At 43.9% G+C, this 15,708-nt stretch overlaps 1 protein-coding gene across 1 annotated transcript in view; it reads right to left on the bottom strand.

Moving 5' to 3' along the window:
- Positions 1-15,708, bottom strand: part of mtch2 (mitochondrial carrier homolog 2) — a 48,665-nt gene that overhangs the window by 18,233 nt on the left and 14,724 nt on the right. The window contains exons 3-11 of the mRNA XM_059975350.1: positions 13,633-13,739; positions 13,023-13,049; positions 12,271-12,327; positions 11,536-11,593; positions 11,396-11,447; positions 6,235-6,294; positions 4,008-4,107; positions 3,070-3,117; positions 2,336-2,403 (exon numbers count right to left, since the gene is read on the bottom strand). Of these exons, the coding sequence (XP_059831333.1) occupies positions 2,336-2,403; positions 3,070-3,117; positions 4,008-4,107; positions 6,235-6,294; positions 11,396-11,447; positions 11,536-11,593; positions 12,271-12,327; positions 13,023-13,049; positions 13,633-13,739 (577 nt within the window). The remainder of the gene's footprint in view (positions 1-2,335; positions 2,404-3,069; positions 3,118-4,007; positions 4,108-6,234; positions 6,295-11,395; positions 11,448-11,535; positions 11,594-12,270; positions 12,328-13,022; positions 13,050-13,632; positions 13,740-15,708) is intronic.

The following is a 15,708-nucleotide window of genomic DNA, read 5'->3' as shown; positions in this document are numbered from 1 at the left end:
GCCTGCTGGCAGTTGCTGACCAGTCCTGCATACTTAGATAGCTTCCTTTCAAAGGCCCAAGTGATCTTCCCATGGGACTGTCAGCTCCAGCATCACCACCTGCTTGGTAGACTCAGACACAAGGACAATGTCTGGTCGCAGGGTGGTGGCTGCGATATGGTCGGGGAACTTCAGCTGCCTTTTGAGGTCCACCAACAGCTGCCAGTCTCTTGCAGAGGTCAGGATGCCTGCCGATGTTCTTTTGGCGGGTATTGGCTACTCCCTAGCTCTTACAAAGGCAATGGTCTGCTTGTAGGGTCGGGACCACTTCGCCCAATCCACTCCTACGCTGATGGCTGCTGCGATGGTCTTCAGGACCTGATCATGCCTCCATTGGTACCATCCCTCCCCAAATGCTCTTGTGCTGCCGCTGAGGATGTGCTCCAGGGTTCCTCGCTTGGAACACTGATGATTCTGCTTTGCCCCATGTGTGCAGATTTGATGGGCTTAGAAGCACATCATACACTGCCTGGATGAGAAATTGGATGCAGTGTGGTTTGGCTTTCCAAAGCTCAGCCCAGATCACTTTCCTCTCCACCGCATTCTCCCATCTTGTCCAAGCTCCCTGTTGCTTCATTCCCACCGCCTTGCAGGTTCTCCTCTCCTCCACTGCTGCTCTCACCTCCTCCTGAACTAGGTGGCGTCTTTCCTTTCCTCTGATGGTGTCCATTTGGGGAATTGGAAAGGATCCTAGCCCAGCTCTGCCTCGTGTAACCGCTCCCACCAGCCTCCTGTGATGCAGCCTTTCCTCTGCTTCCTGAACAGCTTCCTCTGCCCTCCACTTCCTGCCAGTCCTCACTTGGATCCCTGCTCTAGCCACCTTCGGATCACTTGAGTCCCTGTACTGTATCACTTCTCTGGCTCTTGTTACTTTGAATTCCTCCTCCAGGGATTTGAAGGGCAGTTGCAGTTTATTGTAGAGTGCGATGCTGCTCAGGCTCCTCGGCAGCCCCAGCCATCTTCTGAGGTGCTTACTGACCCTCCTCTCTAAGGTTTCAACTGGCGAGATCGGAACTGCAAAATGGTCTCAACACAGATCCCTGTGAAACATCACTGGTCACCGGCAGCCAATCCAAAAAGGATCTCTTTATTCCCCACTCCTTGCCTCCTGCTGAGCAGCCAATCTCCTATCCATGTTGGTATCTTTCCTGTAATACCCTGAGCTCTTATCTTGCTTAGCACCTTGTTAAGGCCTTCTGAAATTCCAAGTACACAACATCCACCAGTTCTTCTTTGTCTATCCTGCTTGTTATTTCTTCAAAGAATTCCAACAAATTTGTCAGGCAAGATTTTCCCTTAAGGAAACAATACCGATTCAGGAATCTATTGGTTCTTGAAAGAGCATTGCTAATACCTTCACAATCCCTTCAGCTACCTCTTTCAGAACACTGGGGTGCAGTCCATCAGGTCCAGGTGACTTACCCTCCTTCAAACCTTTAACTTTCCTAAGCACCTTCTCCCTAGTAATAGTAACTGTTGTCACTTCTGCCCCTCGACACTCTCACGCTTCTGGTATACTAGTTCTTCCAAAGTGAAGTATGATGCAAGATAAATATTCTGTTTGTCTACTATTTCCTTGTCTCCCCATTACTATCTTTTTAGCGTCATTTTCTAGCAGTCCAATATCTACTCTTGTCTCTCTTACGCTTTACAAATCTGAAAAAAACTTTTGCTATCATTTTTGATATTATTGGCTGGCTAATCATACTTCATCTCCCCCATGTTTAATTTTTAGTTGCTTCTGTTGGTTTTTAAAAATTTCCCAATCCTCTAACTTCCCACTAATTTTTGCTCTATTATTTTTCCTCACTTTGGCTTTGAGTTCACTTGTCAGCCACGGTTGTGTTACCCTGCCTCTAGAATACTTACTTTACTCCACTGTGATACTGATACATCTGACTTTAGCTTCTCCCTCTCAAATTGCAGGATGAATTCTATCAGATTTTGATCACTGTCTCCTAAAGGTTCCATTACCATAAGCTCCCTAACCATATCCAGTTCATTACACAACACCCAATCCAGAATTGCTGATCACCTAGTGGGCTCAGCCACAAGCTGCTCCAAAAAGTACGCCTTCCACAAATTCTCTCTCTTGGGATCCAGCATGAATTTGATTTTCCTGAACTACTGGGCATATTGAAATCTCCAATGACTAATGTAATATTACCTCCACCCTCAGGAGGAAAAAGCTGGAACTGAAATTGAAATGGAATTGCGAGCTTACAAATTGTAGCACCCATATTTCCCTTCCTGAGTACTCCTGACCTGGATCGAAGAAAGTAAAGGCTCTACTCACCCACAGTTATTGACTGCCATCAGGTTAGAGACAAGAACAAAAGGATAAGTCAGCATACTGGCCAGGAACTGTAAGGAAAGCAGCAATGAAGAGATTATCTTAACCAAGGTTCAATGCTCCTGTAAAGCAATGACAACTCAACCTGAACCACTTTAAAATAAGAAGGAATATGCAGATGAAGGAAGCCGAGACAACAGGGCACATTGCTAGGTGCTCTATGAATTATATTGGAGGCAATAAGCTGAGAATTGTTTCTCTGTGGTCCATTGGGACTTAGCAACCCCAAGCATCAAGGTTATTCGCTGTCAGATTCTATGAGCTTAGTACTGCTTGCAAGTTTCCCTCTGAGCCACTTCCTCACATGGGGAAGGAATAGCATGGGCTCACCTCTAATTAGTTGACACCAAGGCGTTAAAAATTGAATAGGGAGAATTTGCTTGCCTGATCATTTCAGGGGTTCAAATAAAGCAAAGAGCCGATCCTTTCTCAAAGTAAAGGAAACACTTAGTGGGAGCCTTTGCACCTCTGATAGTCAATCTGCAATAGTTTTCCTTTGTCCCTGATAAATGAGGGCAGGGCCTGCTGAGGCAGATGGCGCTATACACTACGTGACTTTCAAGAGCTGAATCCAGTTTGTAAGCATGCAGGAGCAGCTTGAGGATGTGGATAGCTAACCCAAGGCATGTGAGAGATGAACACAGATGGCAGGACAACTGATGCTGAACAACACTCACCCCAGTCACAGCTTGTGAGTAACTCCTCAGTTCCCCAATATGCGAACCCTGAAATATGGCAGAGAAGACAATCACAAGCAACATACACAGTGGGGCACAGCTTAAAACACAGCCCAAAACACATGGCTCCACCCAATGTCCTCCAGTCTGAATTCAGCTCAAGGCTGCCCACTCAGTTTTCCATTAAAGGCTCATCCCACCAAGTCAGCTGCTGCAGCTTCTGATTTTATTTCAATTTCCAGGAGTTTCTTTTTTGTGGAGTCTACAATTCAAATTACTTTGTTTCCCAGAAAAACAGCTAAAAGACAGAGAAGTCTGTTTCAATGAAAGCTGCAGGGTATAATTTTTGGACAGCTGCAATTACTGGGCTGAGATAGGACCTGTAACTGACCACAGCTGTAGGGGATGGAACATCTCAGAGTGGCTGGCAGGCATGGGACACACAGCAACTCTGAGAAATCAGGAAATGGTCCGTTGTACTACCCTACCCTCGCCACAGGCCAACCTACCCTGACACCCTCAGGATTCACAGTGGGTCTCAAAGCATTTCTTTAGATCTTCTCTCACCAGCTTCATTGTCACTCTTTTGCTCAGAGACCCGTTCTGCACCATGCCCTGTCAATCCACAGAAGCTCACTGGTCTGAAAGGCAGACTTTTTACACTAGCAGGAATTCTACTGCAGTGTGGTGGGAGGATATCACAGGAAACACTGAAGGCAGCTGGCCAACACATTCCCTGGTTAGAAGGCACAGAGCCCTGGCGATATGGCACCAGCGTCTTTGCCCTTTGGCTCCCTTGCCACTCTCCTGGAGCTCATCCCCTGACCTTGCCCTTCACTTTTCCCCACCCTTTATGCCATCCCTTCAGTGCGCTGAGTGACAGCTGGTGTCTTGCCTGCACAAATGTTGACCCAAGGATCTCTGTTACAGTGACCCACCTGGCTGGGGGGCTCTAGGATGTAGGTGTTGATGACATACGCCAGCAAATTGCAAAGCCACAAAGAAATCATGTCTCCCAGGAGTCGAGGAATCAGGCCACTGTAGGGATACACACAGGGCAGGTGTTAAACAGGTTCCTCTATCATCCTACCATTGCTCCCCAGTAGACAATAAAGGGTCCTGTTCCCCACCCCCCCCCCCCATTACCTTACCATCCCTCACCCAGCTTGGCACTGGAGAATGTATCCAACGTCCTTCATACAAGCTGAGACTAGATAATCTACCCATGACCCAACACCAATCCCCAGGTGAGTAATACAGGGTGCAAAAAAAAACAAAAACAAACTGCTGGAAGAAGTCAGTGAGTCAGGCAGCATCTGTGGCACAGAGGGATGGTCAACTGAGAGTGCAGAGGGGAGATAGCTGATATAATGAGGTGGGGGGAGGGGTGAGGCAGGGCTAGAAGGTGAAGGGCAGAATGGGCTGATGAACAGATAGATGGAGGCCAGTGGGGAAGGGAAGGAGAAAAGTAGAGATAGATTCTGTGGTGATAGTGGAGATGACAAGGTCTGCAGATTTTGGAATCCAATAGATAAGGATGATGAAAAAATGGACGCAGATAAGGGAGGGATGGTGACACTAGGTGGTGGAAGGGACTGAAGCTGGGCAATGGGAGTTGAAAAGTATGGGTTTGAAAGATGGCTGGTGAGAGAAGCTGGGTGGATCAGGTGGGAAGGTAAAATCATGGGGGGTGGGTTGAATCACTTGAAAATTGGAAATTCAATGCTCATACTATTGAGTTGTAGACTCCCATGTTGAATATGAGGAGAATGAGTACAGAGATAGTTTTCCTGGTGCTCACCTTTCACCCTACCAGACTCCATATGAACACATCATCCTTCATCATCTCTGCAATCTGCAACAAGATCTCACCATGTCACATCTTCTCCTCCCCAACTGACTCCATCTGCTCAGTCTACCTGCAACCATTATCCACCTGCTTCTATCTCCCAATTTCACCCATTGTTCTTCACCATTCCTTGGTTCATCATTCACCACAGGCTCCTGCCTCACCACTCCCCCTCTATACTGGCGACCTGTCCTGACGCATGTCCAAAACATCAACAATTCCTTCCCCACCCAAACACAGATGTCCCTCCAGTAGATTGTTTGTTGCCCCATCTCCATTCTGAGTGAGGGAGAGGTGGGGTTAAAACACAAGTGTGAGCAATGGAGATGTGACAGTGGCTCCATTAGTTACAAGAAAAGGGGAGCCATGTTTCCTGATAGCAGATATTTCAGATACCTTGGAAAGGAAGGCCTCATCTTCAGGACAGATGCAGCAGACACATACAAACTGAGAGAATACGTATGAGGGACTAAGTAGGAAGAGGTGGGGTCTAGATGGCTGTAGGGAGTCAACAAATTTATGATAAACATTAGAAGATAGCTTGTCTTGGGAGACAGAAACAAAGAGATCCAGAAAAGTAACAGGGATGTAAAAAAAATGGTCCAGGTGAATTTGAGGATGGAGTGGAAGACAGTAGTGATATGATCAATTTATGAATTCCACACAACAAGAAACAGCACCTGATGTACGGTGAAAAAGTTGGTGAGTTGTACCAGACCAGGTTTGGAACATAGACTGTTGTACGTAACCAACAAAAAGGCAGGCTCAGCTGGGGTCCATGTGAGTGCCCAAGGCTGCGGCTTTGACTTGTAGAAAGTGAGAGAAATCAAGAGAGATGTTCAGTTTAAGAATAAGTTCTGCCAGGCATATAAGAGTGTCAGTGTAGTGGTACTGGCTGGATTTTCATTCCACAAAGAAGCAGAAGGCCCTAAACTATTTCCTGATGAGGAATGAGGTTGTGGGGCCAGGGAAACAGATGTTGTCAAAATAGTAGTAGGCATGCAAGGTGACCCAGATGTAAGTGGGAAGGGATTGGAAAAGGAGACAATAAAATGTAGAGGTATGTGCAGTTAAGTTCAGTGGGGCAAGAACAGACAGAAATAATGAGCATAGCAGGGCTGGTCCTCAACTAGAGCCTTGACCCAAAACATTAGTTGCCCATGGAAACTGCCTGTTCCTCCGAGTTCCTGTAACTCAGTGGACATCTCCTGTCGCTAAACTTGTCCATAGATGTCTACTCACCTCAAAGCTGCATAAGCAATCATTGTGGCTTCAAGGCTACAGAGTAATTCATTCACATTTAAAATAATACTTACGCAAAGAAGCCTAATAATCCTTCTTCTCGGTAAATTGTTACTACCGAACTGAATACCCCACTGTAGAATTAAAGACAAATAAACTATCAATCTTCAAAAAAAAAAATCCAGTGTCTGCATTTTGACATCAATTTAGCATTATGTATTCCATCAGAACACTGGTTGTGTGTACATTCCAGCATTAGTGTGCTGTAACTGGATGCACAGTTTTTATAGAACATTGGTTAAAAAAAAACATTGCCCAGCCAAGACAGATGAGGCAAAATAGTTTCTCTCCAAAAGTCACAAATTATAACTCTTCCCTAGAGAGCACTAGAAGCAGAATTTTGAATATTTTTAAAACCAGTAGATTCTTGATAGGCTTGGTGGGGGTTAAGCAGGGATGCAAAACTGAGTTTACAAGCTTTCAGTAACAGGAACAGTTCAGAGGTGAGTGTCCTACTCCAGCTGCAAACTCATATGTTTGTTTGTATGCATTCTTTAACTCTCTGTCAGTACATTGTTCCAATGCAGGTTGGTAGATTACTTGGCCACTGTAACTTGTCCTTATTGTGTGGGGGAGTAGTGGAATCTGGGGGGAGATGACGTGAATGTGGGGAGAATGAATAAGGAATTAATATAAATGGTTGACGTAGACTTGGTGGTTGAAGGGCTATTGTGACATACCTATTCACAGGATGGGGATATCATTAGTAATTTATTATAGTCATACGCACATAATCAGGCACTTTTCGCCACCATGCTCATCAAGTACCTGTCTCACTTAATCCCACTTTCCAGCACTTGGCCTGTAGCATTCTATGCCTTAGCATTTAAATGCCCTTCTAAACTTCTTAAAGGCTGATGATGACGAGAACGGAGGATAAAGAGGGCAACATGTGATGGAAGCAGAGGAGGTCGGGGAGGTCCTAAATTAATTAGGTCCTTCAGTATTCACAAGTGAAAAGGATCTTGATCAGGATGAGGTCAAAGTACAGCCGGCCTGTGTGCTGGACAATGTGGAGATTAAGGAAGTAGCAGTGCTGGATCTGCTTAAAAACATCAAGATTGATAAATCCTCAGGGCTGGATGTGATACACCCCAGGATGTTGTGGGAATTGAGAGAAGAGATCGCAGGAGCATTAGCTATGATCTTTGAATCCTCTTTGGCTACAGGGGAAGTGCCGGAGGACTGGAGAATGGCAAATGTAGTTCCCTTGTTTAAAAAAGGTAATAGGGAGAAACCTGGGAACTATAGACCGGTGAGTCTTACGTCGGTGGTCTGCAAACTATTGGAAAGGATTCTTAAGGATAGGATCTAAGAGCATTTGGAGAAGTACAGTCTACTCATGGATAGTCAACATGGCTTTGTGAAGGGAAGATCGTGCCTCACGAGCCTGATAGAGTTTTTTGAAGAGGTAACAAAAGAAATTGATGAGGGTAGGGCAGTGGATGTGGTCTACATGGACTTTAGCAAAGCATTTGACAACGAGAGGCTCATCCAGAAAGTCATGAGGCATGGGATAAGTGGAACCTTGGCTGTTTGGATAAAAAATTGGCTTAAAGGAAGAAAGCAGAGGGTAGTTGTGGAAGGAAAGTATTCTGCCTGGAGGTCAGTGACTAGTGGAGTGCCGCAGGGATCTGTCCTGGGACCCCTGTTATTTGTGATTTTTATAAATGACCTGGGTGTAGAGGCGGAAGGATGGGTGAATAAGTTTGCGGATGACATGAAGACTGGAGGAGTTGTGGATGGAGCTGTAAGTTGTCGAAGGTTACAAGAATATATACACAGGCTGCAGAGTTGGGCAGAAAAATGGCAGATGAAGTTCAATCTGGACAAGTGTGAGGTGATGCAATTTGGAAGGATAAACCAGAAGACTGAGTACAGTATTAATGGTCCATTACTTAAAAGTGTGGATGAACAAAGGGACCTTGGGGTTCAAATCCATACATCCCTCAAGGTCGCTGCGCAGGTTGATTGGGTAGTTAAGAAGGCCTATGGGATGCTAGGCTTCATAAACAAGGAGATTGAGTTTAAGAGTAGAGAGGTCATGTTGCAACTCTACAAATCTCTGGTGAGACCACACTTACGAGTATTGTGTTCGATTCTGGTCACCTCATTATAGGAATGATGTGGAAGCTATAGAGAGGGTGCGAGGAGATTTACCAGGATGTTGCCTGGTTTGGAGAACAAGTCAAATGAAGCAAGCTTAGCAAAGCTGGGACTTTTTTCTTTGGAGTGTAGAAGAATGAGAGGGGACTTGATAGAGGTCTACAAGATTATGAGAGGTATAGATAGGGTGGATAGTCAGTACCTGTTTCCCAGGGCACCAATAGCAAACACCAGAGGGCATATGTACAAAATTAAGGGAGGGTAGTTTAGGGGAAACATCAGGGGTAAGTGTTTTTTTTTAAAAAACAGAGGGTTGTGAGTGCCTGGAATGACTTACCAGGGATGGTGGTGGAGGCTAAAACATTAAGGGTTTTTAAGAGCCTCTTGGACAGACACATGGATGAAAGAAAAATGGAGGGTTATGGGGTAGTGTGGGTTTAGCACTTTTTTTTAAGGATTATATGAGTTGGCGCAACATGGAGGGCTGAAGAGCCGGTACTGTGCTGTAGTGTTCTATGGTTCTAAGGCTAGAATATCTGCATCTACCACCCCTCAGGGAGTGAAATATGGAATAGATTCACCCTGAGAGAAAAAAATTCTTCTTTAAATCTCTCTCCTGTTGCTTTGAATTTATGCCTGGAGTCTCCTCTACTCCAGAGAGGAGACCCAGCCTACTTCGACTCTCCTCATGCATGGAACACTCCATTCTTGTGAACTTCCTCTGCATCCTCTCCAATGTAGTCATGTGAGTGACCAGAAATGCAAATCAGTTTTCTCTATCCCTCCATCTTCTTAACTGAGGAGGCAAGTAAGAAACAACGACAGTAGTGGGTTTGGTTTGGATAAGCTATGGGTGAGCAAGGATGGTAGATTTCCTTCTCTGAAGGATGTAATGGTTCAAACTGGACTTTTAAAAACAATCCAGTAATTTCATGGCTAACTTTACTGACACCAGATATTTTATTAAATTCTAGACTTTTTTTCTTTTATTAACTGTTCAATTTTAAATTCTCTGCTGCCATAGTAAGATTTGAATGATATCTCTAGGTCTACTGTCAAGAACTCTAGCTATCTGTGTAACTACTGTAACATGAACCAACAAATCATCCATTCACTGTGCTTGTGACTGTGCAAGCTCAGTCATTATATGCTCTGCTATAGCTGTATGCACACTCAAGTATCATCACACCAGATGATACACCATTTCATGCATCAGATCATTGAATGCACACAGCACACCATGGTTGGACAGACACTTGAGTATCAGTACAACTGTGCACGTATTTCAGCTTTAATAAACTCTGGTTATGTGCATGCTTGAGCACCAATAGAAGACGGTCATGCAATTGATAATGTCTGTATGCTCTGGCTGTGTATGAGTTCTGTACAATGGTCTGTTGATATGCACAGGTCCCTGGACCAATGCATACACTTAAACATCAAACACCCTGGTTGTGTGCACGGTCGTCAGTTTAAACGCCACGCCTATGCAAAAGCTTCGGAATTCAAATACAGTGCCTATGCACGCCCTCCCAAATCCATTTACTGGTGTAGGCTTGTTAGTCCATACAACCTCCTCCTATGTCATAAGATATTTTGAGAATTCACACACATCATCTGTATGCATTGCCCTGAATTCATATGCTATTCATGTACACACTCTTGTATTAATATGTGAGTCATTATCATACTGCAGAATTCAGATATAAGCATGAGAGGATGATAGGTCTACTCAACTCTACTCCACCATTCCATTTGTTCAGGGCTAGTCTGTCTGTGACCTCAAGTCTACATTCCCTTGGCAATATTTACTCCTTTATTTAGTAAGAATCTACCTAAGAAGATTAAAAATCTACTCTGCTTCTTTGAGGAACAGTTCCAGAGAGCTGTGATCCTCAGAGAAAATTTTCACTTGATCGCTGTCTTAAATTGGAGTACATATTTAAACTATGACCCCCAAATTCTAGTTTTTCCACAAGAGGAAAAACCCTCTCTACATCCACCCTCAAGATCATATGTTTTCATTCAGTTCACTTTCACTCTTCTCATCTCCAAGCAGATACAAGCCAAACCTGTCCAGTCTTCTTTGATTAAGCCGTGCTTGTGTGCAAGTTCGACCAACAATACACTGCAGATGTACACATGCTCCTGAAACAGTATGTCATACCTGTGTACGGATTGCTGAATTAACATGCTGTGCCCATGTGAATGTTCCTGAATTCATATGCCATGCCCATGAAGACACGAGTTAATATTCTGTGCCTGTGTGCAAAATCCTAAATTAACATGCTGCACAAATGTCCACGGTTTTGAATTGATATGCCTGTGAGCATACACCTAAGTTCCTATGCCATGCTTGGGCAAACACTCCAGTGTGCAAACAGGAGCATTGATACATTTGTTCATCAAATGCTCCTGAGTTCATGTCATCACTATGTGCACACACTCAGTGACAGGCTGTGTCTCTACTGCATTGCTGTATACATCATAGATGCCAACATGATGTGTGCACTTTGAAAATGATTATGCCTTGGATTTTGCATTTTAAATCTGGATGTGGCTATGCACATTCTCCAGAGTTTGATGTTGTCGTCGTGCACTACAAATGTGCTGAGTCCACGTACGTGGTCATGGAACACTGCTGATGAGGGTGGATTATAATTTGGAGACAATTCCAGATACTTCCAGGTGCTCTGGTTTCCTTGCATCTTCCATGACGTACCAGTTAGTAAGTAGGTTAACTGGGCATTGTAAGTTGTCTTGTGATTAGGCTAGGGTTAAATTGCTGGGCCTACTCCACACTGTATCTCAATAAAATAAAATCAAATAAAATATAAACATTTCCACCAATGCATAACACTGGCATATACATGGTTGGTGGAATGCCCTCCAAGTGAGTCATAAATTACTTTTATTCCGTGAACTGAGAGGCAAATCTGCTGCAGTCACTTCCAGCATGTCCTAGGTGCTCAATGTTTCTTTACCATCTAGTGAAGGAAACATTCATCACATCTGGATCACCACCAGCTTCCCAAGCCTTTCCTTGACCAGTCAATTCTCTGCACTCACCTGTACTTAGTTTCCTGTCCAATGAACTGTATCATACATCTCAAGGTAATCACTGTAATGAGACAACTTCACATTACACCTCTGTGCATTCTTCACTGATGCAATATAGTAAATGTTGTTAAAGGCAGCAGCAATCTTACCATGGAAGGGGTGGGTGACAATAGTGGCTGTGGAGCGAGCAATCATCTCCCGCGTTGTCTAAGAACAAAGAAAATACTTATTTTAAAAGCACAGATGTCCCATTGGTCAAACCTCTCATGGCCCAGTCAGCAGAAGTTAAACTGCAGAGGGAGTTACATTCATTAACGAATTGTGTTGTAATTAATTTTTAGCCCTGCAAGGTTGACGGTTATGATAATACCCCCAGTACAGTTAAAGAAACATTAACAGGAAGGGGGTGACCATTGAGGACTTGATGAGGACTGACATGATAATGATATTGAAGATTAGACAAAGGTGATGGGTATTGCTTACTTTATGTGAGGTAAGGATTGGTTTGAGGAGAAAGAGGCAAATTCTGCTTAAAATAAAGGTTGAAATATAATGTGATAGAAGAACTGACCATGGTACATCAACAAACAAAGGGCTCTGAGCGGACCAGTTGTAATAAAGCCGGCATCCAACATTTCATTTGGATAGTCAAGTGGTATCGATAAGGATCAATAGGACAATCAGGACGATAAGGAATCACTGCAATGCAGGAGTAGATGGTTATGTCATACTGTATATCTACAATAGTACATCAGCGACAATATTTTATTCTATTTCACTCCTGCAAATGGTACTTTTTCCTGAAAGTATGTTAAAAATTAAAGGAAAGGTTCCTTGCTTCATTGTCCTGGATAATGAGCTTCAGCAGGCCAGCCCAAGCTTACCTCTTCAAACACACGGTACAATGAAGATGAATCTGCAAGCTTTCCCAATTCTAAGCACTGCAAGGAAAAATAAAAACTATCGTTGGTAAGTAACCAGTGCAGTGAAGGTCTGCAAAGTACTAGTGTTCATTTCATTCATGAAGGGAAGTCTTGAATTGTCAGTTGGCTTACGTTATACCTAGCTTTACATCAACAATTAACTGAAGAAAACTTATGGAAAGAAGCACTACTTTGCCATTTAGAAAAGATGTATTCACAATACCAATGAAAGTTAAAGAATAGATTGCAAACAAGAGATCCGGATGGTTTACAAACAAAATATGACATCCTGCAGTCTGCTCAAACAAATGGTGTGGTCTTGCATACAGCATAATGGACACACATAACATGGTTGCAGACTGAAGTAGGGCAATTTATGCACAGAAAATGAATTCCATGAGCAAGGACAACTGCTCCTGATGAGAAATAATGGTGATTGAGTGTCTATGAAAAGAGGAATCAATTTCAGAAACAGACTTAGTAAATGGACAAGGTTTTTACCGAGAGCCCAAGGTAGTGGACGAGAGATCTGTTTCCCCTGACAGCTTAAATCAGTGCAGTTGCTTAAGTGGATGACTCAGTGTCATGTGGCTCCTGATAACAGCTTCTGTCTGTTCCCCCACACATTCTTTTCTACTTAAGGTCAGCTATTTTCATCTGCAATAGTACAGAGACACAACTAGAAAGAGTTCAACTGCAAAGCAGACACTCACCTCAGTAGCTTTTGAATCATGGTAGTGCTGTAACAAAATGAGAGAGTGAGAGAGGAAGGGACTGCAGAACAACTGAGGATATGTCTGTAAAGGAAGTGGTCATATTCAGCTAGCAGTTCAATTCCTAATCTACTAGCAGCTCCTTCCCGGCTTCGAGCATCCCAGCTTCCCAGCATCGTCTACTTGTGGAGTAAGGTACACTGTTACGTATGCACAGTGCAAGAAGAACAACAGAGTAGTATGATAAAACGTTTTTACTGAGGCATGTTAATAATGGTACATGCTGGGCAACTTACATTGTGGAAGCTAAAAAGCAGGTCCGCTGAGGCAAAAAGACATGCACACTTGAAAACCTGCACGAAAAGGGAGAGCTCTCCAGGCATAGGAGGCCAAATTGATTCACTGCCCAATCAATTAGTGCATGCATACTTGAAACATTCTCATAATCGATCCAATGCAGATCAGTGCATACTAAGTCAGCACACTGTGACAGACATAGCTTACTGTGAGAAGAGCCATGAACTCGTCAAGGGATAGTGCCCAACATTCCCTGATGCAGTGACTAGTACAGTAGTACGACTCCTCGGCTCACCATTAATAGTGTACTCACTTGCAGCACTTTGCTATGTACGACCGTCCCAATGGTACCTGCACACAGCCGGGGAACTAGGCCTTTAAAAAGGCCTCGCTTTCCATCAATTTTCACAATGTGCTTAGCTGCAAGGCAAACGACAATTAAGTATTAATGCTATTGCAAGTAATGTTTACAACAATAGAAGAATATTGTCAGGATTCAAAACAAGAATTTACATTGCCAATTCATAGCAACCTCTCTCTCTTTACATTGAAGGACAGTTAAACAGGTGTATAATGTCAAACTCCCTCTACAGTGCCCACCAAGGATCACCATGCTCAGCTTGAGCTTCTTTCAGGCTGCCTATCTCACATTACCAGGGCAGATACAGCAGAAACAGCTGTAATCCTCTGTTTGAGATTTCTACTGTTATACTGAAGATATTTCATTTTAGCAGTTTTCTGTAAAAGCAGTGTCCTGCTGGTAGAATATTGTGGTTTTGACTAAAGATAAGGAGCCATGTTGTTCAACAGGAATGTTGTGTCAATCAGGATGGTAGGATCAGGAGAAAGTTCTAGAGAGACATTTGTGACGGACAGTGGTTAGGTTATTGGTCTTTTAGAAACAGAAAACCTACAGCACAATACAGGCCCTTCGGCCCACAAAGTTGTACCGAACATGTCTCTACCTTAGCAATTACTAGGCTTATCTATAGCCTTCTATTTTTCTAAGCTCCATGTACCTATCCAAAAGTCTCTTAAAAGACCCTGTTGTATCTGCCTCCACCACCATTGCCGGCAGCCCATTCCACACACTCACCACTCTCTGAGTAAAAAACTTACCCCTGACATCTCCTCTGTACCTACTCCCCAGCACCTTAAACCTGTTTCCTCTTGTGGCAACCATTTCAGCCCTGGGAAAAAGCCTCTGACTATCCACACGATCAATGCCTCTCATCATCTTATACACCTCCATCAGGTCACCTTTCATCCTCCATCGCTCCAAGGAGAAAAGGCTGAGTTCACTCAACCTATTCTCATAAGGCTTCCCATTCCAGGCAACATCCTTGTAAATCTTCTCTGCACCCTTTCTATGGCTTCCACATCCTTCCTGTAGTGAGGTGACCAGAACTGAGCACAGTACTCCAAGTGGAGTCTGACTAAGGTCCTATATAGCTGCAACATTACCTCTCGGCTCCTAAATTCAATTCCACGATTGTTGAAGGTTAATGCACCATATGCCTTCTTAACCACAGAGTCAACCTGCGCAGCTGCTTTGAGTGTCCTTTCAACTCAGACCCTAAGATCCCTCTGATCCTCCACATTGCCAAGAGTCTTACCTTTAATACTATATTCTGCCATCATACTTGACCTACCAAAACGAACCACTTCACACTTATCTGGATTGAACTCCATCTGCCACTTCTCAGCCCAGTTTTGCATCCTATCAATGTCCCGCTGTAACTGCTGGCAGCCCTCCACACTATCCACGCCACCTTCAACCTTTGTGTCATCAGCAAACTTACTAACCCACCCCTTCAGTTCCTCAACAAGGTCATTTATAAAAATCACGAAGAGTAAGGGTCCCAGAACAGATCCCTGAGGCACTCCACTGGTGACCGACCTCCATGCAGAATATGACCCGTCTACAACCACTCTTTGCCTTCTGTGGGCAAGCCAGTTCTGAATACACAAAGCAAAGTCCCCTTGGATCCCATGCCTCCTTACTTTCTCAATTAGCCTTGCATGGGGTACCTTATCAAATGCCTTGCTGAAATCCATAAACACTACATCTACTGCTCTTCCTTCATCAATGTGTTTAGTCACATCCTCAAAAAATTCAATCAGGCTCGTAAGGCATGACCTGCCCTTGACAAAGCCATGCTGACTATTCCTAATTATATTATACCTCTCCAAATGTTCGTAAATCCTGCCTCTCAGGATCTTCTCCATCAACTTACCAACCACTGAGGTAAGACTCAATGGTCTATAATTTCCTGGGCTATCTTTACTCCCTTTCTTGAATCCACAACCCTCCAATCCTCCAGAATCTCTCCCATCCCCACTGATGAAGCAAACATCATCGCCAGAAGCTCAGCAATCTCTTCCCTCG

The sequence above is a fragment of the Hypanus sabinus genome, chromosome 7, assembly GCF_030144855.1.
Source record: "Hypanus sabinus isolate sHypSab1 chromosome 7, sHypSab1.hap1, whole genome shotgun sequence".
NCBI lineage: Eukaryota > Metazoa > Chordata > Chondrichthyes > Myliobatiformes > Dasyatidae > Hypanus > Hypanus sabinus.
Note: the sequence above shows the minus strand (reverse complement) of the source record. Positions and strands in the feature narration are given on the sequence as shown.